We start from the raw sequence: 27,543 nt of genomic DNA on the forward strand, positions 1-27,543 counted from the left end.
GTGCTGGTGGAGCTGGGATGTGAAGTCTGGTAACTGCTCCTCAGGGTTTCACAGGTGACTCAGCAGTAAAGAATCTGCCTGCCTGTCAATGCAGGAGATGCAGGTTCGATCCCTGGCTGGGAAGATCCCCTGGAGGAGGGAATGGCTAGCACTCCAGTATTGTAGCCTGGAGAATCCCAAGGATAGAGGAGCCTGGTGGGCTACAGTCCATGGGGTCGCAAAAGAGTCAGACACGACTGAACAGCGGCTGAGCACACGTGAACGGCCCTCCCTACCCCTCCCGCCCCGCCCCCTGCTGCAGACCACCGCGCTGGCACTTGCTTCTCGGTGCTGATTGCAGGCCGCTGTACTGGAGACCTCTCGGGCCACTACACCCACAGGCAGTGCTGCTGTGACAAGGGCAGGTGCTGGGCGGCTGGCCCAGCCCCTGAGCGATGTCCTCCACGGGGCTCTGGTGAGTGGCTGGGGGTGCCTCCCACCTTCCTCTACCCCAGAGCTCAGCCTGCAGGTTGGGGACCCGGGGGTACAACAGAGGCTTAACTTCCAACCCCACTCCCTTGCAGATGAGTTCCAGCGACTGTGTGCCCCGGGGCTGCCACTCCTGCCTTCCTATCCGGGCCCCTTCCCCAGCCTCCCCGGCTTCGGATCCACTGGTGGTGTGGGTCCTGGCCCAGGGCTGGCACGGCACAGCCCCCACGGCTCCAATGGTCGTCGGGTTCCCAGCCTGGGCCTTGGAGATGCCAGCATTGGTGAGGACTTGGGAGGAGGCGTCCAAGACCCCTCCAGTGGGAAAGAGGCTCCAGGCCTCAGGGTCTGGACTGGGCTTGGGAGTGGGGGTCGTGGCCTGGGCAGTGGGGATGGGAGTACTGACAGTGGTCTGGCGGTGGGGGCAGATTGGAGATCCCAGCCTCCAAGGCCAAGTTTGAGCTTTGGGTGAGGGTCTAGGGCTGGAATTGGAGAAGGAAATGGCAACCCACTCCAGTATTCTCACCTGGAGAGTCCCTTGGACAGAGGAACCTGGCGGGCTACAGTCTAGGAGTCACACAGGGTCAGAGACGACTGAAATGACTTGGCACGCACACTAGGGCTGGAATGGGGGTCCGGGGTCTCAGGCAAGTGGAGGGTCTGAATTTAGGGCAGGACGCTGGGCTATAGTGGGAGAGCCTGACCATAAGGGCTCTGAGTGTGTGTCTGAACCCAGAGGCGAGGCCCAGCTCTCAGTCAGGCACCCGATCCCTCCATCGGCCCTACCCGCAGGCACAGCCACACTGAACCAGACCATCGACATCTGCCGACACTTCACCAACCTGTGTCTCAACGGCCGCTGCCTGCCCACCCCTTCCAGCTACCACTGCGAGTGTAACGTGGGCTACACGCAGGACGTCCGGGGGGAGTGCATTGGTGAGCGGTGGCTGGGCTGGGGGGTGGGGGCGTGCCCTGCCAGACTGGGGCTCAGAGTCCTCTGCCTGCAGATGTGGATGAATGTGCCAGCAGCCCCTGCCACCACGGAGACTGCGCCAACACCCCCGGCTCCTTCCGCTGCTGGTGTCATGAGGGCTTTCGGGCGATGCTCACCAAGCAGGCATGCCTGGGTATGGCCGTCCCTTGGAAGTGGGGGTGCCGGGAGCCTGGCTGGTGGAGCCTGCATCTCTGGCCCGAATTGGGAGTCTGGGGGGGAGCTGGGAGGATGCCTGCTGACCACCCGCCTGCCTTGGCCCCCACCCCCCAGACATAGATGAATGCATCTCCAGCAGTGGCCTCTGCCATCACGGCCGCTGTGTCAACACGGAGGGCAGCTTCCAGTGTGTCTGCAATGCAGGCTTTGAGCTCAGCCCTGATGGCAAGAACTGTGTGGGTGAGTTGAGGGTGGGCGGGTGGGGAGGGGGCTTCTGGACCCCAGTAAATGCCTTTTAGTGCCTCCTTACCTCTTTTTAAAAAAGGAAAATATTTATTAACTCATTTGGCTGCACCAGGTCTTAGTTGTGGCATGCAGGATCTTTAGCTGTGGCATTCGAACTCTTAGCTGAGGCATGTGGGATCAGTTCTCTGACCAGGGATTGAACCCAGGACCCCTGCTTTGGGAGCTTGGAGTCTTAGCCATGGGACCACTGAGGGAGTCCCTACCTTGCTTCTCACATCTTGCCGCTCCTGCTCCATCACTCCATCCTTTATTTGGGTGGATCCTCTGCTCCCCTTCCTGAGCCCAGCCAGCCCATCTGAGAGCCTTTTTGTTGTCTGTCCAATCTCTACCCGGGCCTTCATTCTCCCCTGGGGTAAGACTGTGCTGTCTGCTTCTGCCCCTGACACAGCCCCTCATCTGCCTCCAAGAGAGGTGGGTCAGGACCATGGAGAGCTCCTTGGTCTCAGATTCCCTGTCGGGGTGCCCACAGCTTGTGGGGGCCACTAGGGACCCCCTTTGTCCTCTTCTGTCACCCTGTCTGAGACATGCCTTAATCTTCCCTCACTGGGAAGGATTTTTTTTCCTTTCTGTATTCATTCTTTCTTTCTTTATTTTTTTATTGAAGGATAATTGCTTTACAGAATTGTTAATTTTTTGCAGAGTGTTTACTTTTTACTATTAGATTTAAAAAGTTGATTATCAAATTAGCTGTTTTCTTGGCATTAATGTGAAGTACAGTAATTTATTTCCATGCATAAATCATTATTTTTATTTACATTGTTTTCTATTAGTTAGATTATCACCTACTGAAATTAATTTTTATTTATTTATTTACTTTTAACGAGTCTTCATCGCTGTGCTGAATCTTCATCACTGGGCCCAGGCTTTCTCTAGCTGCAGTGAGCAGGGGCTGCTCTAGTTGCTCTGCATGCGCTTCTCATTTCAGTGGCTTCTCCTGTGCTCTCTCTGGGGGGCACAGGCCCTGGGGTGCACAGGCTTCTGTAGTTACAGCACACTGGCTCAGTAGTCGTGGCTCCCAGGCTCTAGAGCACAGGCTCAGCAGTTGTGGGGCACGGGCTTAGTTGCTCCACAGCATGTGGGATCTTCCTGGACCAGGAATTGAACCTGTGTCTCCTGCATTGGCAGGCAGATTCTTCACCACTGAGCCACCAGGGAAACCCTGTACTGAAATTAATTTTGATTAATTCTAATGATTAATTTATTGTTTCACATTTTACCATCAGGTCTTTAATGTTGCCTTCAGATCTCTGCATAGTCTGTAACCAGTAAGAGTTGATGAAATCATTTGTTTTTTTTTCTCTTGGTACATAAACTTTTAAATTAATTTTTTAAATTAAAGTATAGGTGACTGACAGTGTTGTGTTCATTTCAGATGTACAGCACAGTTTCAGATTCTTTTTCTTTATAGGTTTTAAAATACTGAGCATAGTTGCTTGTGCATTCATTCATTTTTAAAAACCCTTTTAGCATCTTTATAGCTTTATAATTCTCATACCATAAAAGTAGCCTTTTAAAGTGTACATTTCAGTGGCTTTTAGTACAAGCATGACCACGGTCTAAGTTTAGAACCTCTTCATCACCTCCTCTGCATTAACATTCATTCCAGAATCATCTGTCCTCCTTCCCCGTTCCCCCACCCTGACCCAAGCAGGAGACTAGTCTACTTTCTGTCCCCATGGATTTGCCTGTTCTGGGCATTCTGTATACATGGAATCACACACTCTGTGGCCTTTTGTGACTGGCTTCTTTCACTGATGCATCACATTTTCAGGATCTGTCCATGTGGCAGCACGTGTCAGAATGTCATTCCTTTTATTGTCAAATGCCATTCCATTGTATGAGCAGACAACATTTCGTTTCTACTGGCATCGCTTGGTGGCTGTTCAGGTTGTTTCCACTTTTGCTGTTATGGATAATGCCACTGTGGAAGTTCACCCACACATTTAGGTGTGGACCTTTTATGTATTCATTATGTTTTTTCCCTCCCTATCTCCATTCCTCCCTCTCTTTCTTCCTTCTTGCTTCAATCCTTTTTTATTTAACACCGTACTTTGTAAACAAATCATATCTGCACTGCACCGACTGCCTTCTTTTAAATTAAACTATTTTTTTAAGAGGGGTTTTTGGAAAAAAAATATTTATTTATTTGGCTGCATCAGGTCTAAGTTGTGTTGCATGGGATTTTCCTTGTAGCATGCGGAATCTTTCAATGCTGCAGACAGGCTCTTGGCTCTGGTGCTTGGGCTTCTCTCTAGTTGTGGGATGTGAGCTCCAGAGCACGCAGGCTCAGTAGTTGTGGCACTCCAGCTTGGTTGCCCCACCGCAAGTTCCCTGATCGGGATCTAACCAGAGTCCCTGGCATTGGAAGGTGGATTCTTAACCACTGGACCACCAGGGAAGTCCCTAGACTTAGCTGATGGTTTTTGCCCTTTCCTTTTTAAATGCAGGTGCGATTCACACAAGATAAATTTAATCATTTAAAAGTGAAAATCTCAGTAATTCCCAATGTTGTGCAACCACTTTTCTTTCTTTTTTTTTTGCAGGAAGATAAACATAGCATTTTTAAAGGTTTTCAAAACTAACATTTATTTCTTAAAAGTTAAGACTTGCATAATAGGAAACCAAAAAACACAAGCAAAAAACTAAAGTCATCCATTAACACAAGCAGTTTACTGTTTGATGTGTCCTTCTAGGTCTCATTTGTGTATTTACACAACTAAGCATCTATTTTTATGTAATAAAGATCATACAGTTATGTATTAATAACAAATGTCATGATGTGTGAAACAGCATTTTTAAGTGAACAATTTGGTGGCATTTAGGATATTTCCAATGTCATGCAACCACCATCTCATTTATGCAATTCTTTTTTGCATTTTTAAGAATTATGGCACAATTACACAGCGTAAAATTGACCATTTAAACTCTTTTTTTCCATTATAGTTTATTGTAAAATATTGAATATGTTCCCCGCGCTATACAGTAGGACCTTGTTTATCTATTTTATGTATAGTAGTTTGTATCTTACCCTTTTTAAGGGAACAATTTGGTGGCATTTTTGTACATTCGTAATTTCATGCAACCACTACCTAATTTTTTCAATGTTTTTTTGCATTTTTTATTGTGGTGAAATATGCAAAACTTTTTTATTCTTTTGGATGCTCTAGGTTTTCACTGCTGCTCACAGGCTTTCTCTAGCTGTGGTGCATGAGCTGCTCATTGCAGAGCAGAGGCTGTAGGCACTCGGGCTACAGTACTTATGGCACATGTGATTGGTTGCCCCTTGGCACGTGGGATCTTCCTGGACCAGGAATAGAACCTGAGTTCCCTGCATTGGCAGGTGGATTCTTTACCACTGACCCACCAGGGAAGTCCCTACATAACACGTTCATCATCTCAACCATTTTTAAATGAACAATTTGGAGGCATTTAGTGAGATGTTGTGCAGTCACCACATGACTTATTTAAAGGACTTTGAACAACTATTCATGGATCACCTATGTGTGCCAGGATGGAAGATGCAGATATGAGCTAGTGGTCCCAGTTGGCCCCAGGGGAGTTCACAGTCCTGCAACCTAATACCCATGCCAAACTAGTCTCTGACAGCCACGTCTCATCCTATCAGGCTCCCACAGCCCCGGGAGCAGTCCCTGGAAACATGAGGGCCGGGCTGGTCTACCTGGCAGGACTGGCCCAATGAAAGGGTGGGTGCCAGGACCCTGCTGGGACCCAGCCTCTCCTGGTGTCCCCAGACCACAACGAGTGTGCAAACACCACCATGTGTGCCAATGGAGTGTGCCTGAACGAGGACGGTAGCTTCACGTGTCTCTGCAACCCCGGCTTCCTGCTGGCACCTGGTGGCCGCCACTGTGTGGGTGAGAAACTGCAGGCTGGACCATAGGGGAACCCATGGGGATGGGGAAGAAGAGGAGAGGGGAGGTGGCAAGGGTGGGTGGGGTGTGGGGTTGGGGTGGCTGGGACCTGTCGCAGTGCCCCCCATGGCCTCTGCAGACATCGATGAGTGCCAGACGCCGGGCATCTGCATGAATGGTCACTGCACCAACACCGAGGGCTCCTTCCACTGCCGCTGCCTCGGGGGGCTTGCGGTGGGCGCTGATGGTCGAGTGTGTGTGGACACCCATGTGCGCAGCACGTGCTATGGGACCCTCAACCAGGGCTCCTGTGCCCGCCCCTTCCCTGGTGCCGTCACCAAATCTGAGTGCTGCTGTGCAAGCCCAGCCCATGGGTTTGGGGAGCCCTGCCAGCCATGTCCCCCCAAGAACTCTGGTGAGAGCCTCAGCTGCCCCGCCCCCATGCACTTTCCATGGCCCTGCTTTCTTTTAGTCCTTGCTTGTGGTTTATACCTGCAGGGGGAAGGAGGGGACAGTGGTGGGTGGGGGGCTTGGCTCCTATGGGGTGGGGTGGATGTCTCTCCCCCAAGAAGAAACGGAAGAAAAACTGTTCTTCCCACTGGAGCAGGCATCTTAGTCCTAGACCCTTGCCCAGCCCCAAGGGGCCACGTCTTGGGCATGGCTTGGCTTTAGCAATGGCCAATGACCACCCTTCTCTCCCTGTTCCTGGCACCACAGCTGAGTTCCAGGCCCTATGCAGCAGCGGTCTTGGAATCACCACGGATGGCAGAGGTGAGCAGGGTGGGGCTGGGACTGAGGGGCTGGGATGTGGTTGGGAACCCGGTCAGGTTACTGGGTTCCACAAAGTATCACAGGCTGGGGGGTCATTCTCCCATAGCTCTGGAGGCTAAATGTCCCAGATCAGTGTGAGCAGGGGTGGCCTCTTCAGAGGCTGTGAGGAAGAGTCTGTCTCACACCTCTCTCAGCTTCTGGCACTTAGCTGTTAATCCTTGCCTGGTCGAAGCATCTCCCTGATCTCTGCCTTCATCCTTTTTTTTTTTTTTTTACAATGTTTCTGGCGTATAGCAAAGTGATTCAGGCACTATATATATATGATATCTATATACTTTTCAGTATATATATATATTTTAGTATATATATACATACAGTTTTCAGATTTTTCGCCCTTATAGGTTATTATACAATACTGAGTTTAATTCTCGTGCTGTACAGTAGGCCCTTGTCTGTCTTCTGTTTTATACAGGGTAATGTATACATGTTAGGGACTTCTCCCCAGGTGGGTCAGTGGTGAGGAATCAGTGCAGGAGTCATAGGAGGTGTGGGTTTGATCCCTGCGTCGGGAAGATCCCCTGGAGCAGGGCATGGCCACCCACTTCAGTATTCTTGCCTGGAGAATCCCATGGACAGAGGAGCCTGGAGGGCTACAGTCCATGGGGTCGCAGAGTCAGACACTACTGAAGTTACTGAGCACACATGTAGGCACATATATATGTTAATCCCAAACTCCTCTGCCTTGCTCTTGACACAGGGTTTGCCCTGTGTGTCTATACCCAGACCTCCACTTTTATAAGGATACAATCATATTAGAATGGACTGTATGTCCATCTGCAAATAAAGTCACGTGCTGAGGTGATCCTGGGGATGAGGACACCATCCTTTCCTGTTACAGCCTTCCTGCCTGAGCAACAAATAAAAGGATTTAGGATACAGCCAGTTTTCCCATCCAGCACTGGGCCATGGGGGCAGGACAGAGGTCCAGAGCCTCTCCCTCAGTTAAAGAGACAGATTCTGGAGCCAAATGCCTGGGTTTAAATCCCAGCCAGCATTCTTTTTTTTTTTTTTTCATTTTTGACATATGGGGCTGCCTATTCCCTCCCACCTTGGGCTGTGCCATGAGGCTTAGGGGATCCAGTTCCCCAACCAGGAATTTAACCCACGCCATGGCAGTGAAAGTACTGATGGCTAACCGCTAGACCACCAGGGAACTCTCCAGGCCCTACTGTTTACTGATTGAATACTGATCCAGTTACTCCCCATCTCTGCACCTCCTTTTCTGTAAAGTGGATATACTAGTAGGTCCCATTTCAGGGATCTTGTGAGGAGCAAATGAGTTAAAATACTCGGCACAAAACAGTAAGCATCTTATAACATTAGTGATTATGATTGCACTTTAAAAGAAATTATGTTGCTGATGTAATAATGTCTGTTCCATGAGTTCCAACTGGGGACAGTTTTGCCACCTCCCATGTGCCATTTGGCAATGTCTGGACAAATATTGGGGAGGGCACTCTTGGCATCTCATGGGTAGACACTGGAAATGTTGCTCAACATCTTACATTGCACGAGTTCCCCCCGCCTCCTGCACAAAGCAAAGAATGATCCGGCTCCAAATATCCACGGTGTTGAGAAACCCTGGTTTCCAGGGAAAGGAGGCAGGGTCTAGGTTGGAGCTCTGTCCCTGGAAGACCTGGCTTCTGGAGCCTCCAGGGAGCCAGGGCAGCTGCTGATGCCGTCTTCCTGCTGCAGACATCAACGAATGTGCCCTCGACCCTGACGTCTGTGCCAACGGCATGTGTGAGAACCTGCGGGGCAGCTACCGCTGCATCTGCAACCTGGGCTACGAGGCAGTCGCGGATGGCAGGGAGTGCACTGGTGAGCGTGCCGGGCGAGTGGACGGGCGGAGGGGGTGCCGCCCTCACTGCACACCCCTCACCCACTCTCCGGCCCCATCCCCACCTTGCAGATGTGGATGAATGCGCCCTCAACAGCCTCCTGTGTGACAACGGGCAGTGCAGGAACAGCCCGGGCAGCTATAGCTGCTCCTGCCCCCATGGCTTCAGCTTCCGGCCAGACACGGAGACCTGTGAAGGTACAGGGTCCTGGGGGGCACACAGACACACACACACACACAAGTACTTATGCACACTGCACGCTGTGGGTACACACATGCTGCCAGATGCATGTATACCTGCACTTACCCACACAGACATGCTCAGAGCCATACATGTATTCATAGTCTCAGTTACCCTCTTAGGTTCACACTCGCAGCACCCACATTCACACTTATTCTCACTGATGCGAAAAGCTGCCTCGTTGGAAAATACCCTGATGCTGGGAAAAACTGAGGGCCTGAAGAGGAGGGGCAACACACGATGAGATGATTGGATGGCATCACTGACTCCGTGGACATGAGTCTGAGCAAACTCCAGGAGATGGTGAAGGGCTGGGAAGCCTGGTGTGGTGCAGTCCATGGGGCCACAAGGAGTCAGACACGACTAAGTGACTGAACAATTCTCGCTCTTTACAATATGCTCATAACCAGAGTTACACCCTCAAAGGCACACCCTTATGCAGACACTCTGACATTCACACACTTGATGATCACTTGATTACACACACCAGTACTCACACAAAACACTCACATACCCATATTCACACTCATAGAGTCACAGTCCCACACATCAAACACTCTCATGTACGCACTCAAAGACACATGTGTCCACACTTTTACCCTTTTGCACACTTAGGCTCACAGCTACACACACTAATATGTGCAGATACTACATACCCACACGGTTGTGCATTCACACACTTATATATACTCACACACAGGAATATGTGCCCACTCGCCCTCACACACTTTGTTGCAATGACCTTGTCCATTACAGACCCCTGGGCACTCACAGATACCTGCACACACACACACACACACAGAGTTAAGCGCAAGCCTCCGGCGGACTGCCCCCTCCCCCACCACAACCAGGTCTCCTCCCCCTCTGGGTTTTCCTCCTGCCTCTCACTCTCGGCCTCTCTTGTGCCATGACTGACCCTTGCAGGGCCACCGTTCCCCACCGTGCCTGTCCCTGTACACTTTCACCCGTGCGGGCTCCCAGGATCCTGAGTGTCGGCGTGCATGCGCAGGTGCACTGCACAATTTAATACAAACACACGCCCCTCTGCGCTCGCCCAGTCCGTTCCCTCGCCGTCTGACCGCATGCGCCCCCTGCTGTTGGACTTTGGCAGCGGCGGAGGGGAGGGGCCTCAGGTCGCGTGCGGCTCCAGTTCTGCAGCTCAGGGATCTGACCCCGGCTGGTGGCGGGTTGTCTTTGTAGACATCGACGAGTGCCTGTCCAACCCGTGTGTGAATGGCGTGTGCCGCAACCTGGCCGGCTCCTACGCCTGCGAGTGTGCCCCCGGCAGCCGCCTGGGACCTTCCGGCACCATGTGCCTAGGTGAGAGGCCCCAAGGACCAGCAGGGACCCCGACGCCCGCCCCGGGGGAAGTCGGTCTCTGCGGGTTAGTGTGCAGGTGTGGGCCTGCCAGATGACACAGCCGGCCCCTTCCCGCAGACAGCACCAAAGGCACCTGCTGGCTGAAGGTCCAGGAGGGCCGCTGCGAGGCGAACCTGCACGGAGCCACCCTGCGCTCCGAGTGCTGCGCCACGCTCGGCGCTGCCTGGGGGAGCCCCTGCGAACGCTGTGACATGGGTAATGCCCTGAGGGGGCGGCTCTGGGGGCTTCCTGGCCATTGAGAGAACCGTGGGCGGAGACAGGTCCCCTGGATCCGGGTGGAGAGAATGACTCCTCTCCCCAATCACAGACCCCGCCTGTGCCCGAGGCTTCGCCCGCGTGAAGGGGCTCAGCTGCGAAGGTAACTCCCCACCCTGTGCACTTCACCGCCACTACTCACCCCCCCCCCCACCTCCAGGTGCAGGCAAGTGTCATGGTGGCTGCCTAAGGCCCTCTCTAAAGTCATTGGAGATCTCCCTCCTTGGTAGCCAGGTCTTCTGCACAATCCCCCAGCCCAGGAGGCTGGCACTGCCTCTTCCCACCTCCCCAAGAACCACGTGGTGTCCTGAGCCCCTAGGGAGCCAGCTCCTTGGGAGCCTCCAGCTCTCCCTTCTCCTTGCTTGCTGCTCCCTAGACGTGAATGAGTGTGAGGTCTTCCCTGGCGTCTGTCCCAATGGGCGCTGCATAAACACCGCGGGCTCCTTCCGCTGCGACTGTCCAGAGGGCCTGATCCTGGACACCTCCGGCCGGCTGTGCATAGGTGAGTGTGGGCCTGCAGGGTCTTGTGCAGGGCTGCCTGCCCTTCCTTCACTGCCTCCACTCCCAATAGCTGGAGGCGCTTCCTAGGGACAGGTGGGGTCTTGGGTGCCCTCTTGGACTCTGCCCACCCCCTTTGCTAATGTGTCTCCAAAGACATTTGTTTTTTTGGAGGGGTTGGATCCCCTTAATCAACTGCCCTTCTAATGAAGCTCACTGCAAATGGTACAATCTCGTGGAATGTTACCTGCCACTTTGGTATATACTTTCTTGCTGCCAAACAAGGTTTACAGGAGGTGGATTTGAGCACGAGGCACCTGCCTCTATCATGAGTGGTAATTCATGCCTGCAGCCCTTCCTCAGCATCCAGGGCTCAAACCCTCACCCTGAGTGGCTTGCCCTCAGGCTCAAAGGCTCTGAGATATTTTCCTCCTCAAGGAGGGCTTCTTGCTTTACACCATCAACATCTTGAACAGGACATTTCTTGGCCAAAAGCATCCACCAGCCAGCAGGTAGGGCTCTGCATTCTATCAGTTTTTCTTCCCATAGTAACATTAACCCGTTAGTGGCCTCCTCGGTGGCACCATGGAGCCTGGTCAACAGAAGGCAGATGGGCCCTGATGACTCTTTTCAACTTCGATTTCCTTCTAAACTGAGCTTCAAGTGTGCATCAGGTCTTCTTGCTGATCCCAGAATGTGAGCAAGGAAAGAAAGTAGCCAAGTAAAGAAAAAATGAAAATATTGCTGAATTCACAGCCAGGTGAAATGCTGTCTGAGCAGCCCTGGACCAAGGCATTGGGTACCCAGGAACTTAGGACGGATTCCTGTGTGTCATGGCACTTCTGTTTATCTTTATTTTTTCTAGAGATTCTGTAACAGGGTCTCATTCTCAAATGGATCCACTTAAATGTATGTTCCTTTTGCAAGGAGTGAAAAATTGTCCTAGTCTAGGGATCAGCCAGTTGTTTCTGCAAAGGGCCAGAGAGTAAACATTTTCAGCTTTAGGGGCCTCAGAATCTGTTGCAGCTACTCAGCTCTACCGTGTAGGACAGAAATAAATGAATGTGACTGTATGTCAATAAAACTTTATTTACAAAAACAGCAGGCAGCTGACACCCTGGGCCATAGTTAACCAGGCCCAGTCTTAGACCATCGTGTCTGGTATTGAGGAAGCCTTATCCATTGCCAGATTATTCTGAGGAGGTTTTAAAAATTAAACACACACACTCTGGAGCCAGGTGGCTTGGTTTGAAACTATCTCTACCTCTTACCGTGTGGCCTCAGGCCAGCTACCTAACCTGTCTCTGCCTCGGTTTTCTTGCCTGTAAAATGAGCATGATGATAGCCATTTTCCTCTTGGGGTTAAAGACTGGGTCTATGAGCTTAGAATAGTGCCCAGCACATAGCAAGCACCTAGCAGTGCAAGTTATTATTAAAATGTAACTTTGGGGGACTGCCCTGGTGGTCTAGTGGTTAAGATTTTGCCTTCCAGTCCAGGGGGTACAGGTTCCTTTCCTGGTCTGGGAGCTAAGACCCCACATGCCTCTCAGCCAAAAAGCCAAAATATGGAACAGAAGCAATATTGTAACAAATTCATTAAAGACCTTAAAAATGGTCCACATCAAAAAAAAAAAATCTTAAAAAAATTTTTTGTTTTTAAAAAATGTAACTGTTGGGTTATACCCTTAGTCCAGTGTAACTGTTGGGAATTCCCTGTGGTCCAGTGGTTAAGACTCAGCCGTTTTAACTGCCAATGCCCTGAGTTTGATCCCTGGTCAGGGAACTAAGATCCCACAAAACCCACAATGTGGGGGGGAAAAAAAGTCACTTGGAGGACATGGAGTGTTAGCTGAGGAATTCAGTCTCCCCACTGGGGAGGACGTTTCGGATGACACTGCCTGTCCTGGCAGCCAGAGTGTGGCAGGGGTGGGACCGGTGACCACCCCTCCTTGCAGACATGCGCCTGGAGCTTTGTTTCCTGCGCTGGGAGGAGGACGAGTGTGGGGCTGCCCTGCTGGGCAAGTACCGGATGGACGTCTGCTGCTGTACCGTGGGGGCCGCGTGGGGCACCGCATGTGAGGCGTGCCCTGAGCCCGAGTCCCTGGCTTTCACCAGTCTGTGTCCCCAGGGGCTGGGTTTTGCCAGCCGGGACTTCCTGTCAGGCCGTCCCTTCTATAAAGGTGCGTTTGGGCTTGGGGAGCCTGGATGGAGGATGGGAAGAGGGCAGAGGATGGGAAGAGGGCAGAGCATGGGCAGAGGCCTGGAGGTGGGAAGCAGGTTTGGGAGAGACCAAATATCTGTAATCAGAGGGCTGAATGCTCAGGAGTCAGGGGACTCAGGGACATGGAATAGTGTGACGTTTTGTACTCCCGTGCTGCAGATGTGAACGAGTGCAAAGCCTTCCCTGGGCTGTGCGCCCATGGCACCTGCCGCAACACCGTGGGCAGCTTCCGTTGCTCCTGTGTGGGGGGCTTCGCCCTGGATGCCCAGGAAAGGAACTGCACAGGTACGTACCTGCCTCTGCCTTCTTGGCAGGTGCCTGCAGGGACAGGGGGCCACAAACTGGAGGCGCCTAAAAGGCAAGAACTGGCCTTATTCTGCCTGCCTGTCTGCTGTGTGACCCAGGGCAGCTCAATACCCTTTCTGGGCCTCCAGGATCCCGGCTATAAAAGAAGGGGCTGGCAAAAGGTGGCACTAGTGGTAAAGAACCCTCCTGCTAGTGCCGGAGGTAAGAGACACAGGTTCGATCCCTGAGTCAGGAAGATCCCCTGGAGAAGGGCATGGCAACCTACTCCATTATTCTCATCTGGAGAATCCCATGGACAGAGGAGTCTGGCGGGCTGCAGTCCATAGCATTGCAAAGAGTCAGACATGAATGAAGCAACTTGGCATGGCAAAGTGACCTCCACCAACTTCCCTGGTAGTCATTTGGCTAAGACTCCATGCTTCCAATGCAGGGGGCCTGGGTTCGATCCCTGGTCAGGGAACTAGATCCCATATACCTCAACTGAAAGATCCTGCATGCCTCAACTAAGACCCAATGCTGCAAGTAAATAAATTGATTAATTTAAAAGAAAAATGACCTCCAGGGGCAGGTGGGCTGGAAAGAAATTCCCTGCTCTCATCTGGGGGTGCAGTCACAGCACCTCCATTTCCCTGGCTCTATTCAGTGCCTTGGGGCTCCCCTGCGGCCCTGGGTGTCTGCAGACATGGAGGCCCGGCCCATGTCCACTGTCTCCACAGACATCGATGAGTGCCGCATCTCCCCTGACCTCTGTGGCCAGGGCACCTGTGTCAACACCCCGGGCAGCTTTGAGTGCGAGTGTCTCCGTGGCTATGAGAGTGGCTTCATGCTGATGAAGAACTGCATGGGTAGGCAGCCACCCCAGTGCCTGTGGGTCTTGTGGCCGAGCTAAGGAATGGGGTGGGAGGATATTGCTGTGCTGGATGTGGGTGGAGGGGGCAGGAGTAGAGAGAAGCCATGATCCAGCTGGGACATAGCAGGTGTGGGTGTCATCCCTGAAGACTGCCAGACACTGGGTCTGGCGTTCAGAGGAGAAGCATGGGGACCAAGATTTGGTCAGGTTCTCCTAGGGTGGGGGTAGCATGAGAAGAGGAGAGGGCCCTGGAGAGAGGAGCTTCCTCCCTTTTCATTTTTCTCATTCATTCAGTGAACGTTTCACATGCATCTACTCGGGGGAACTATGGAGAGCTCGGATACAGGGGGACATTTCCTTGGAGCTCAGGACCTAATAGGGAGGATAAAATAAATCCCTAGAGAAACAGAAAATAGAGCCACCGTCAGAAGCACTTGAAAGGGCTATATGGTGCAGTGTGAGCTGAGAACCCCAGGGATGTATCCCATTCTGTGGGGCCAAGAGAGTGGGAGTAATTGTGAAGAAGGGCTGAAGAGTTGTGTGGAGGAAGAACAGTATGTGAGGGATGGAAGGAGCTGCTGTGGGGAGGAGGGAAGGTGAAGGGGGAAATAGTGTGTGCAAAGGCCCTGAGGTTGACATGAGAGATGGGAGGAAACCCCTGAGGCTGGAGTGGGAGGAGAGTGGTGAGATGAGTGGTGAGGCCCCTGGTTCCATGTACTAATGCCCGCTGGGGCTGGGCCTTGCCTTCCCCCTGTCACTTCTGGGGTGGGGAGGGCATTCCTCAGGGCCTCCTTTAGCTCCAGGAATGTCAGCCTGTGTCCCTGAAAACTCTGAGAATTCCAGCTTCCCTCCCATTCTGACTCCCCTTGGTCATCCACACCCCAGGGCTCCAGGCCCTGTCAGCCTCAGCCAGGGCAACAGGGTTGGGGGATGGGGGCAACAGGGGGGAGCTTCCGTGAGCCCCATCACACCAACCTGGATCAGCATCTCATACCTCCTCTCTCTCTCCACATGCCCAGATGTGGATGAGTGTGCCCGGGACCCGCTGCTGTGCCGGGGAGGCACCTGTACCAACACAGATGGGAGTTATGAGTGCCAGTGTCCCCCTGGACATGCGCTGGCAGCCGAGGGCACTGCCTGCGAAGGTGAGTGTGGCTTGCAAGAGGGAGAGGATACGAGTATGTGTATTTGTGCATCTCCCTAGTACATACTTGTGTATTTGTGTGCATGAGGGGTTGCATGCATCGGGTATTGGGAGAGCACATTTGTGAGTGTGTTTGTGTGAAACGGAAAATCGAATGTGTGAGTGTGGGTCAGTGTGCACCCATGTGAAGTGTCACTTGTGTGGTTGTGAGATGGAAGGAGTGTGTATTTGTGTGTCTGTGTGAGCATGCAGGTGTGTTTCTGGGAATGCGTCTGTCCAAGAGTGAGTGTGTATTGGTGTTTGTGTGAGTCTGTGAGTATGTAAGTGTCTACACAAGGATGGTTGTTCTTATGTAAGGCGATGGAAGTGGTTGTGTGTCTACATAAGCTTGCGAGAGAGTGTGTGTCTAAGTGTGGGCATGTGTTTGCACACAGGTGGGTGTGTTTGTGGAGGGGGCTGTGTGCATGTAGGTGTATCTGTTGAGCATGTGTTTGTATGTGTGTACACAGGGGTTGGGGCTTCCCCAGTGGCTCAGCGATTAAGAATCTGCCTGCACTACAGGAGACATAGGAGATGCAGGTTTGATCCCTGGGTCATGAAGATCCCCTGGAGGAGGGCATTGCAACCCACTCCAGTATTCTTGCCTGGAGAATCTCATGGACAGAGGAGCCTGGCGGGCTACAGTCCATGGGGTCACAAAGAGTCGGACACGACTGAAGCGACTTAGCACACATACACACAAGAGTTGTTTGTGAGTCTACCTGAGTGGATAAGAAAATGTGACACAAGGGCATATCCAATGCAATGCAAGGTGTGCAGATGTGTTTATGAGTGGCGTGAGGTGTGTTTGTGACTCTGAGTGTGCATCTGGCTGTGCAGATGTGTCTACTGAGGGTGGTTGTGTTTGCATGCGAATAAGTGTGAGGGTGTGCTGCTGTGTGAGCTGTGTGCATGTGGCTGCGTGGATCAGGGTGAGTGTGTATCAGGGGTGTGTCTTGGGTGTCTTGTGAGTGTGCACCTGGGTGGATGTGTGGATCAGGGTGAGGTGCCCTTTTGTACTGGGCTTCCCCAGTGGCTGAGCGGTAGAATCCACCTGCAGTGCAGGAGACATAAGAGACACAGGTTCAATCTCTGGGGCAGGAAGATCCCCTGGAGGAGGGCATGGCAACCCACTCCAGTGAATCCCATGGACAGAGCAGCCTGGAGGGCTGCAGCCCATGGGGTGAAAAAGTCGAATATGACTGAAACATCTTCAAGTACGTGTCTGTACCAGGGCGAGATGTAGACTCACACCCATGGGGGGCCCATAGATGCAAGAGTGTGAGTGCATCACCGTGCATGCACGTGTCCCTGTGCAGAAGGGGGCTGGGCACAGGCCCGTCCTTTCCTGGGGCCCCTCCACCACCTGCTGCCCTTACCAGCCATCTGTTTCCCCCGTAGACGTGGACGAGTGCTCCCTGAGTGACGGGCTGTGTCCGCACGGCCAGTGTGTCAACGTCATCGGTGCCTTCCAGTGCTCCTGCTATGCCGGCTTCCAGAGCACACCTGACCGCCAAGGCTGCGTGGGTGAGACCGCGCCCGCCCCCAGCCCCAGCCTCGGCCCCAGCCGCCACTGCAGTCTCTCCTGGCCTCAGTCCGAGCCCCTACCTCTATCCTCGACCACCCCCGCCCCGACAGGCAGCCCCCTGCTTGAAGTGCCTCCGCCGGGCCCTCACCTCCCCCAGCCTCTCACTTCCACCTTGCCCCGCCTCCCATCGCGTCCTACCTCTTACCACACCCTCACTATGCCCCGCCTCCCGCCTGGCCACGCTCCTGCCACGCCCCCAGCTCGCCCCACCTCACCCTGCGTCCTGCCACGCCCTCACCTTGCCCCGCCTCCTGCCTTGCCACGCCTCCGTCACGCCCCCCACCTCACCTTGCCCCACCTCACCTTGCCCTACCTCCCGCGGTGCCCCCTACCTCTTCCTGACTCCGGCAGATGTGGACGAATGCCGCACCAGGAACGGTGGTTGCCACGTCCACTGTGTTAACACCAAGGGCAGCTACCAGTGCGGCTGCGGACCTGGCTACTCTCTGATGCCCGATGGGAGGGCGTGTGAAGGTGGGTGGGTGCGGCCACCTCCCTCAGGCCTGGGATGTGGGAACCCACCTGGCCCGGCCCAAATGAAGCCAGCCACACCCTAGCCAGGCCACTGACCCCGCAGAAGTGTCCCTGGGGTTCCCCCTCTGTCCCTTCCCACCTGCAGCCCGACCCCTACCCTGGTCCCCCAGATGTGGACGAATGTGAGCAGAATCCGGACATCTGTGACGGGGGCCAGTGCACCAACATGCCAGGGGGTCACCGCTGCCTCTGCTATGACGGCTTTGTGGCCACGTTGGACATGAGGATGTGTGTAGGTGAGGAGTTGGGACTACATACAGGTGGAGGAGGCAGCTTCACTTCACCCACCAGGCCTTCCACAAGGGGACAGGTGGGCAACGTAGACGCTAGTCCCGTTCCTGGAACACGTGGGCAGGGGAGATGCAGGTTCGTTCTTGGTGGTCTGCTCCTGGCCACCTGCACCCCAAGGCCCTGCACCAAGACCTGCGGGATCTTGTTCACAGCAGCAGAGACCCCCCGAACCTTGTCCTTTTGGATACACTTATTAAACACCCACTGTGTACCCAGCGCATACAGCCAGGTGTGTGCCCGGCTTTGGGAGTCACCTTGTAAGATCATCATAGACCGAGGGGTTTATGCAGAGGAAGGTGTGTGAGACAGAAGGACTGTGTTCTCTGAGCCCTGCTTCAGGACCTTGTCTCTGTCGTCTCTGCCAAGGTCACTGTCTTCGGGTGGCGGCTGGTTGGCACAGGCCCTTGGGAGCAGGGTGACTCCATCAGGGCAGAGCTGGGGCCAGAGTATGAGGATGTAAAAAATGGAGCCCTCCCAGGGAATGTGTCCAGCTCAGGGCAGCTTAAGCATTCCAGATCACAGGAATCTTAGGAAACACTGAACAAAAGGGGCTTGGGAAATGCTGCTTCCTCCATCCCTTCTTGCAGATCTACATTGGTAATAAAGGCTCTGGAAAGGCCTTCAGGCCTTAGCTTTAGCTTAGCATCCTCTTAAGGTATTGGTGTAAAATCTTTTTGGGAATGTATGTCCGATGTGTTCCATGGAATATGAACTATAGAATGTTGACTGAATTCTCGCAGCAGCCCAAGGGTGGAATGGGGGAGCTATGACCAGTAGCGAAATCAGGGGAGCTCCCTACCCTTGAAGATGGGCAAAAAGAACCTGGACGCAGGGGACCCATGTGGCAGGGCACGCAGCCATGCTGCTGTACCACACCCTCACCTGCTGCTTCTCCTGTCACCCCATAGATGTGGACGAGTGTGACCTGAACCCCCACATCTGCCTCCATGGGGTCTGCGAGAACACCAGGGGCTCCTTTGTCTGCCACTGCCAGCTGGGTTACATCGTCAGGAAGGGGGCCATGGGCTGCTCCGGTGAGCTGGTGGTCAGTGGGGTAGACACAGGGGGGCGCCCCTGAGGGACCAGCTCAGGGTCCGTGGGGTCCGCCCCATCCCTTGGGGCAGAGCAAGGCCAGACCTCATTCTTACACATTTCCACTGGTGGGCCCTCGCGCTAAAGCAAAAGTAGGGTCCGATCACATGCCCGTGGGGCTCCCTTGACGGCTCTGCGGGGGGAACTCTGGATCCCTTAGCAGTTCCCTAGGCGTGCAAGCCTGATGCTTTTAAGTGTCATAGTGATGAACATTCAAACGTGTCAGTCGTTCATGACCACAGACCTGGTGCCTCAGAACCACAGATGTCTCCTCTCTATAGAACAATTCTGGAGGGCAGAGTCTGAGATCATGGTTTCAGAAGGCTTGGTTCCTTCTCAGGGGCCCAGAGGGAGAACTGGTCCATTTTGCTTTCCTCACCTCTGGTGGTGCCCACGATGCTTGAACGCATCACTCCGGTCTCCATGTCTGTCATCAGGGGGTTTTCTTCTCTCTGCGTCCAAATTTCCCTCTTCTTGTGAGATCACCGGTCATTGCATTTAGGACCCCCTGTAATCCAGGAGGACCTCATTTTAATTTGGTTACATTTACAAAGACTTGGTTTCCAAAAAAAAAAGGCCACATTCAGAGGTTCTTAGAGTCAGGATTGAAACATGCGTTCTTGGCGGGGAGAACATAATTCTATTTGCCATCATTATGTAGTTATTTCAATGCATACTAGAAGCAAACATTAGAAAACAGAGCATCCAAACCATGATTTCTTAGAGATCAATGTTATACATTTTTCTTCTGAAGTACATTCATGTAAGTAAAAATGGGAGACAGCAGAAAGAAACTTTTAGCGAGGACTTCCCTGGTGGTCTAGTGGCTAAGACCATGTCCTTGCTCCCAGTGCAGGGGACCCAGATTCGATCCCTGGTCAGGGCACTAGATCCCACATGCTGCAACTAAGAGTTCGCATGCCACAACTAAGACCTGGTGCAGCCAAATAAAATTCTCACAAAGGAAAACCTTTCAGGGAACGGTAGCTCACTTAGGTGGTTGATGAACACTGCAGAGATGATAAGGCTGATGCAAAACTGGTTGAAGGTTAGACACTCTGGTTTAGAAGGAAATCTTGCTTTAGAGAGAGAGTGTGTTCATTAAGACAGTGACTTTTTTTTTTTTTTTTTTTGGCTGTCCCATGTTAGTTCCCCAACCAGGGATTGAACCCAAGCTCTTTAGTGAAAGCCGAGAATCCTAACCAAGGACAGTTCCTCTTATTGTCTACCCTGAGTCTCTCACGCTGCCATTTCAGACCATTTCTGGGGCATGCTGGGAGTCATGCCCTGTTGGGTTTGGGGGTTTTTTCTTTTGGGCTCTGGGTGAGGGTGGAAGCTCCTGCAGTGGTGAGGGGGCATTTCTGGGCCCGGTCCTACCCTAGGGAAGGTCTTTCCTCCTGCTCCTGCTCTGAGTCTCCCCACTCTGTCCTAAAGCCCTGTTTCTACTAGGCCCAGGCCTCTGGGGGGGTCCTCTGTCCTCCACCCCATCTCCTGGTCCTGCCCTCCTATGCCTGGGTCCCTCTTCTCTCAGATGTAGATGAATGTCAGCTTGGGGGACACAGCTGTGACAGTCATGCCTCCTGCCTCAACACCCCTGGGAGTTTCAGCTGCAGCTGCCAGCCAGGCTGGGTTGGGGATGGCTTCAAATGCCGTGGTAAGTGGGGACCAGAGGTCCAGACAGAGAAGCAGAGGTGGGTGGGGTGAGTGGGCAGGCTACAGCCGGGCAGAGGTGGCTGGGCTCAGACATGTCCATGGGGGAGGGTCAGGGTTGGGATTTGGAGGGCCTGCCTCCCCACAGCCCTCAACACACACACCTGGGGGACCCTGGGTTCCGTCTCCTGCAGACCTGGATGAATGCGCCTCCAAGGAGCATGGGTGCAGCCCAAGAGCTGACTGCCTCAATGCCCCTGGCTCCTACCGCTGTGCCTGCCACCTGGGCTTCTCTGGGGATGGCTTCTCCTGTGAAGGTGAGGTCGGGGCGTGGGATGGGAGGGCTGGAGGGGTCCAGAAAGGATGGCCAAGGGGGCTGGATTCCGCGGTGCCCACGACTCACACTGATCCACTCACTGCTCTGTGGATGCCAGAAAGGATGTACCTTCAGCGCTTGGGGCCAGAGGCCAGGCCCTGAGTCCCTTGAAAGAGAAAGTGAAGTCGCTCAGTCGTGTCCAACTCTTTGTGACCCCATGGACTGTAGCCTACCAGCCTCCTCTGTCCATGAGATTTTCCAGGCAAGAATACTGGAGTGGGTTGCCATTTCCTTCTCCAGGAGATCTTCCGAACCCAGTGATTGAGCCCAGGTCTCCCACATTGTAGGCAGACACTTTACTGTCTGAGCCACCAGAGAAATCCCTGAGTTCCTTAGGGGCAGTCTTCTCCTCTGGACTCTGAATGCATAGAGTTTTCTGGGTGTGGAGACAGGAATACTTGCTTTCTGTTGGCCCTCCGCCCCAGACTGTGAGCGACCATGTCCCCTGTCCTCTCCCTGGCTCTGACTCAGTCACCTGCCCGTTGAGTCGGGGTCTGAGTCCTCCCAGGCTACTTGCCAGCTCCCTGGAATTCTGGGTGACAGTGAAGGGTTCGAGTGATCAGGGCTGCCTGCCCCCACCATCTGGGTCCTCACCTGCTGACCACCCACCCCCCTCCTCTGAGTCCCCTTAGACAGGGACGAGTGTGCAGAGAATGTGGCCCTTTGTGAGAACGGGCAGTGTCTCAATGTCCCTGGCGGGTACCGCTGCGAGTGCGAAATGGGCTTCAGCCCCACCGAGGACCAGCACGCCTGCCAGGGTGAGGTCTGGGGCGGCCGGGGTGCGGGCAGAGCAGGGGGTCCCTGGAGTCGCTGGCGCTGGGGGCAGCAGAAGCGGGATGCTGGCTGGGCTGTGCTCACCTGGGCTCCGCTCCTCCTCAGACGTGGATGAGTGTGTGCTCGGGAACATCTGTGTGTTCGGGAGCTGTGAGAACCTGCCGGGGATGTTCCGCTGTATCTGTGACGAGGGCTATGAGCTGGACCGCGGTGGTGGCAACTGCACAGGTGTGGGGCCCACAGGGCTCGGGGTGGCAGGCTTGTTCCATCGATTCCCACAGGTCTCTTCTCACATGTCCTCTACAGAGTGGAGGGAGTCCTTGTCTGACCCCATCTCCAGTAGTGCCCCTCCCCATTAACCATCATCATCATCATCATTTATCATCCCCCAAATAAATGCAGGGAGTCAGGGAGACTTCCCTGGCAGTCCAGTGGTTAAGATTCCGTGCCTCCACTGCAGGGGGCACAAGTTCGATCCCTGGTTGGGGAACAAAGATCTTGCTTCCTACATACCATGCAGCCAAGAGAAAAAAAGGACGCTGTAAATCAATGAAGTCGAGCTCCCTCCACTGCAGCCATCAAAATGGTCTCCCACCTGTCTATCCCCAATGGGGCTCAGCAGACTTTTTCAGTGAAGGGCCAGCCAGTAAATATTTTCCATTTTTGGCCATACAGTCTTCGTCCTGTAGCTTAGAAACAGACATAGGTGATACCTGCGTACCAGTAAAATTTTATTTACGCAGACAGATGGGGGGCCGGATTTGACCCACAAGTTGAGGTCTGCCAGCCTAGCTTGAAACATGTTCTCAATATTGGTTTTTGTATGTTAGCTCGTGGACTCTGCTGGCAAAGGCAAACCTCCAGGCCAACTAGAAAAGAGCAGAGGAAAGCAGGGGGTTGCCTGGGACAGGCTACTGTCCCATCAGGCTTTCTTCCCAGGGGCCTTGTCCCTAACACCAGCCCCCAGCAGCCAGGTATCCCCAGGAAAAAGGCAGGAGGGAAGTGAGTTGAGAGGGGAGGATCTCTGCTGATGGTGCCCCCACCCCACAGATGTGAATGAGTGTGCAGATCCTGTGAACTGTATCAACGGCCTGTGTGTCAACACCCCCGGCAGCTACCTCTGCAACTGCCCCCAGGATTTTGAGCTGAATCCCAGCGGTGTGGGCTGCGTGGGTAAGTACGCACTCTGCTGCAGGTGGGGTTCTGGGGTCCACGTGCTGGAGGGGGCCGCCTGCTCCTGATAGACAGGCCCTTGGCCAGAGCAATCATCCCTGTCTTTTGAGATGCAGCCTTTGGGCTCTAGGCTGACAGATGCACAGAGTCACACGTGCACACAGACATGTGCGCACACGGACATACATAGAGTAATACACAGTTACACATACGAAGAGGTGCAAACACACACGCAGAGACACACCCACCCTGTTTCTCCCTCACCACTTGCTAACCACCCCTTCCTGCCTGTTTAGATACCCGGGTCGGGAACTGTTTCCTGGACACACAGGATCGAGGGGACGGTGGCATTTCCTGCAGTGCGGAGATCGGGGTTGGCGTCACCCGGGCGTCCTGCTGTTGCTCCCTGGGTCGGGCTTGGGGCAACCCTTGTGAGCTGTGCCCGCTGGCCAACACCAGTGAGTCCCTGAGTGGAGTGGGGGCAGGAGAAGACAGAGACCTAGCCCTGGTCCAGGCTCCCTTAGGGCTTAGGGGGTCATCTCTGCTAAGGGGGGGACCCTGGGAACCAGAAAGGGAGAAGGACTCAGCCTGGGTCACAGCATATTCTCCGCAGTTCATCATCTCGACCTCTCCCCAGAGTCTCCTCTGCCATCTCTTCCTGCAAATTCTTTGTATGTTTACATTTACTTGCCCGCTCAGTCAGTCAGCAAACACTGAGAATTCCTAGGGCATAGGAACCTAGAGAAGGATGAAATACAGCCACTGCATGCTGCCCCTCACCCATAAACCAACAGTCCCTGGACTGTTGAGAGTAGAACTATTCTAAGAGTCTGTTTGAGACATAGTGATGGCCAAAGAGGAAGCCATGGAGAGGAAGGGGGTGAGGGAAGCCTTCCCAGGAGAGGGACTTGAATGAGGTTTTGAAGAATGAGTAGGAGTTTTCCAGGCAGTGTAGAGGGAAGGCTGTGTGTGTGGTACAGTGGGAACAGCATGTGCAAAGTCCTCAGGTGTGGAGCAGGGAGGCATGTGTCTACCTATTCTGGGGCATATGTGTGTGTGTGTGTGAATGTACATGCAAGATCTTCCTTTCATGGGGGAAACTTGTGGTCACATTAGAGTCTGATTTTGGCTCACAAGAATCCTTCCTCCCTACCACCAACTACCACCACAAAATCCATCTGCTCACATGTTGAATGTGAACAAGTGTTTACACACACACACACAGACACCAGATCCTCCATGATTGTACCAATATTTCTAGGCCCCAGAGGCTGAGGAGGTAAAGGGATGTAGTTTCTATGGTAACAGGATGCCAGGCCCATTCTTGAGACCTTTTTAAGAGACCTCCCCTCCTGCGCTTCCCCTGAGCTTTGCCCAAATGCCTCACCCCACAGTCCCTCACAAGAGCTTCTTTCCCTTGCAGCTGAGTACAGAACCCTGTGCCCAGGCGGTGAGGGCTTCCGCCCTAATTCCATCACTGTCATCCTGGAAGGTGAATTCCTGGTAGACTCTCCATCCGTGTACCCACTGATTGACCTTCGTCTCATGTCCCATCACCAAGGAGCAGAGTTGGGCAACTTTGGGGGGGGGGCAGGTCCTCTCAGCTCTTCCACTTATTGGTTTATTGATTCATCCTTCTATCCAATCCCCATCTACCCATCCATCCATCCCCCATTTACCCATCCATATATCCATTCCCCATCCATCCATCCACCCTTTCTTCTTTCCTGCCTTCCATCCATTCATCCATATATACATACATGTAAGTACGTTTATCGATCCACTCACCTACCCAGCCACCCAGCCATCCAGTCATCCTTCTTTTCATCCATTGACCCATTTGCTTATTTGGCCCATTCTCTGCTTTTCATTTCCACTTATCTACCCATTGATACATCTGTCCTCCCCTATCCATCCATCCATCTACACATTCCTCCTTTCATTTATTTATCCACCTACTCACCCACCTATTCATTCACACTCACGTTCTTGTCCATTCACATTGTTGTTTACTCACTCATCCACTACTTTTCATCTCTATCCACCTACTTACCCACCCACCCATCCGTCTATTCTTCTATCCAGAGTGGATAATGAGATTGGACAATTCCATCAAGAGGGAGCTTTGTGATGGATAGATGGATGGATGAGAGGATGGACTACCCAGTGAAGGGGAAGAGGATGAATTCAGGGTGACGTTGACCCGGGAGAGTCTGGGTACAGCCTCCAAATATCCAACAGCTCTTGGATGTCCTTAAAGAAGCCAGAGGTCCCAGAGGAAGGCATGGGTGTCCCCCAAGTACTCTGCTTGGGTGTAGCTTGCAAGCACAGCTTCCTTACTTCCTGACAGACATTGACGAATGCCAGGAGCTGCCAGGGTTGTGCCAGGGGGGCAACTGTGTCAACACCTTCGGGAGCTTCCAGTGTGAGTGCCCACCCGGCTACCAGCTCAATGAGGACACCCGCATCTGTGAGGGTGAGCTTGAGCCCTCTCCTCCCTGCTTGCATTTCTGCCCAGCCTCACCTCTTCCTCAGGGCCTGGGGGCTCACATGCCCCACTCCAGATCTGCTCACTTGCCTTGCTGCCCAGGGCCCACTGGAAGGGCTGCGAAGGCTTCCTTGGAATGCCCCAATCTACCCTCTGCTCCACTGCTTCTTCCCTATCTTCCCATTGCCTGACCTCCAGCCTCCTTCCCACTCAGAAATATCTGGCTTTATCGCAGCAGCCATGCCTTTCCTCAGGGCAAAAGCTGACCAAGGCCCAGAGCTGAGAGAAGAAGGAAAAAAACCCCTAAAGAGCAGTCACATCTTTCCTTTAAGCATCCCCTTCACTTGTCTGTTACGGTCCTCTCTTGCATCTTCGTAACAACCAACAGTTAACTGGTGTCTGTGATTGTGTGTCACCATGGAGCTGAGCATTTGCCATTCGTTCATTTACCAAAACAGCCTCATGGGGGAGATGTTCCTATTATGACCCCATTTTTCAGATTCAGAAACTAAGGGAGTTAATTAAGTCACTTGAGTGGTGAAAGTGTTAGTCATTCAGTCATGTCTGACTTAGCAACTATAGCCCACCCGTCTCCTCTGTCCATGGGATTCTCCAGGCAAGAATACTGGAATGAGTTACTACTCCCTTCTCCAGGGGATCTTCCTGACCCAGGGATCAAACCCAGTCTCCTGCATTGTAGGTGGATTCTTTACTGTCTGAGCCACAAAACCAGCTAGTAAGTGATCCTTGAGCCTGAGCTATTTTGGTACAATGTATCAAATTCCTTCCTTCATCCATCCATCTGTCCACCAACCCATTCCTTTTTTTCTTTTCAGCAAAATTAACTGAGCACCTGCATGCGACCAGACACCAGCATCAGCACACTAGGGCAGCAGGCTGTCTGCTCTGAGCAGCACGCTTTAGTTGCTGTTCAGTCACTCAGTCATGTCCCACTCTTTGCAACGCCATGGACTGCAGCACGCCAGGCTTCCCCTGTCCTTCTCTATCTCCCAGAGTTTGCTCAAACTCTTGACTACTGAGTCAATGATGCCATCCAACTATCTCATCCTCTGTTGCCCCCTTGTCCTCCTGCCCTCAGTCTTTTCCAGCATTAGGGTCTTTTCCAATGAGTCAGGTCTTTGCATCATGTGGCCAAAGTATTGGAGCTTCAGCATCAGTCCTCCCAATGAATATTCAGGGTTGATTTCCTTTAGGATTGACTGGTTTGGTCTCCTTGCTGTCCAAGGGACACTGAAGAGTTTTCTCACACTTGAGAGACTCAAGGAAATGGTGAAGGCTGGGAGAGATCTAAGCTCGAAAGCCCCTTTGTATGTGTAGGTGGGAGCTGGCAAACCAGAATCAGAACCCAAAATGCTTGAAAAATATTTTATCCCTCCCTGCTTCCCCTACCCCATAGACTATCAAAAGAAAAAGGGAAAACTTCTGTCATCACATGTGGCAGTGTGCTGCATTTTTTGACTATCACAGGGTAGGAAGATTTCAACCTGAATGTTGGCCTTGGCTATGGAGCCTTGCAGGGTCAGTTTGTGCCCTTGAGGGCTGCAGTGTTGGAGTACTTTCCAGCTTTCAGGCTCAAGGGCCCTCTACTCCGAAGCCCCCACTCCCCAGCCCTCTCCACTTAGTTTAATGCTCTGCTGTTGCCATCTTGAAATTCTTCATATACTTTAAACAGGGGTTTTCATTTGCACTGGGCAAATTCTATTACCAGTCCTTGTTGAAAATTTTATCTAACTCCTAGAATCACTAAGTCACATGGTGATTCTGTGTTTGACTTTTTTGAGGAACTGCCAAACTGTTTTCCACAGCAGCTGCACCATTTTGCATTGTCATCGGCAACATACGAGGGTTCCAGTTTCTCCGCATTTGTTATCAACACTTGCTATTTTCCGTCATTTAAAGTAATATTATCCTAGTGGGTGTGAAGTGGTATCTCATGGTTTTGATTTGTGTTTCCCTAATGAACGGTGGCCAGTTGGAGGGTCTCTTAAGTATAATACTGTTTTACAATTAGACCGGTTCTGTAGAAAATAAGGGAAATGGGTAGAAGTAGGATATGTGTTCGGAGAAGGTGAGGGCACCCCACTCCAGTACTCTTGCCTGAGAAATCCCATGGACGGAGGAGCCTGGTGGGCTGCAGTCCATGGGGTCGCAAAGAGTT

At 52.9% G+C, this 27,543-nt stretch overlaps 1 protein-coding gene across 1 annotated transcript in view; it reads left to right on the forward strand.

The window, feature by feature from the left end:
* FBN3 (fibrillin 3) overlaps positions 1-27,543 on the forward strand; it is a 73,162-nt gene that overhangs the window by 12,626 nt on the left and 32,993 nt on the right. The window contains exons 13-42 of the mRNA XM_040241621.1: positions 302-454; positions 564-749; positions 1,258-1,401; positions 1,473-1,592; positions 1,730-1,855; positions 5,674-5,796; positions 5,933-6,208; positions 6,511-6,564; positions 8,320-8,445; positions 8,537-8,662; positions 9,906-10,025; positions 10,143-10,280; positions 10,393-10,443; positions 10,717-10,842; positions 12,794-13,018; positions 13,219-13,344; positions 14,082-14,210; positions 15,235-15,360; positions 16,800-16,925; positions 17,338-17,460; positions 17,631-17,756; positions 18,720-18,845; positions 20,435-20,557; positions 20,748-20,870; positions 21,562-21,687; positions 21,809-21,931; positions 22,754-22,876; positions 23,173-23,334; positions 24,300-24,368; positions 25,227-25,352. Coding sequence (XP_040097555.1) covers positions 302-454; positions 564-749; positions 1,258-1,401; positions 1,473-1,592; positions 1,730-1,855; positions 5,674-5,796; positions 5,933-6,208; positions 6,511-6,564; positions 8,320-8,445; positions 8,537-8,662; positions 9,906-10,025; positions 10,143-10,280; positions 10,393-10,443; positions 10,717-10,842; positions 12,794-13,018; positions 13,219-13,344; positions 14,082-14,210; positions 15,235-15,360; positions 16,800-16,925; positions 17,338-17,460; positions 17,631-17,756; positions 18,720-18,845; positions 20,435-20,557; positions 20,748-20,870; positions 21,562-21,687; positions 21,809-21,931; positions 22,754-22,876; positions 23,173-23,334; positions 24,300-24,368; positions 25,227-25,352 — 3,951 coding nt within the window. The remainder of the gene's footprint in view (positions 1-301; positions 455-563; positions 750-1,257; positions 1,402-1,472; positions 1,593-1,729; positions 1,856-5,673; positions 5,797-5,932; positions 6,209-6,510; positions 6,565-8,319; positions 8,446-8,536; positions 8,663-9,905; positions 10,026-10,142; positions 10,281-10,392; positions 10,444-10,716; positions 10,843-12,793; positions 13,019-13,218; positions 13,345-14,081; positions 14,211-15,234; positions 15,361-16,799; positions 16,926-17,337; positions 17,461-17,630; positions 17,757-18,719; positions 18,846-20,434; positions 20,558-20,747; positions 20,871-21,561; positions 21,688-21,808; positions 21,932-22,753; positions 22,877-23,172; positions 23,335-24,299; positions 24,369-25,226; positions 25,353-27,543) is intronic.

Source organism: Oryx dammah, unplaced genomic scaffold, assembly GCF_014754425.2.
Source record: "Oryx dammah isolate SB20612 unplaced genomic scaffold, SCBI_Odam_1.1 HiC_scaffold_5, whole genome shotgun sequence".
In the NCBI taxonomy this organism is placed as follows: domain Eukaryota; kingdom Metazoa; phylum Chordata; class Mammalia; order Artiodactyla; family Bovidae; genus Oryx; species Oryx dammah.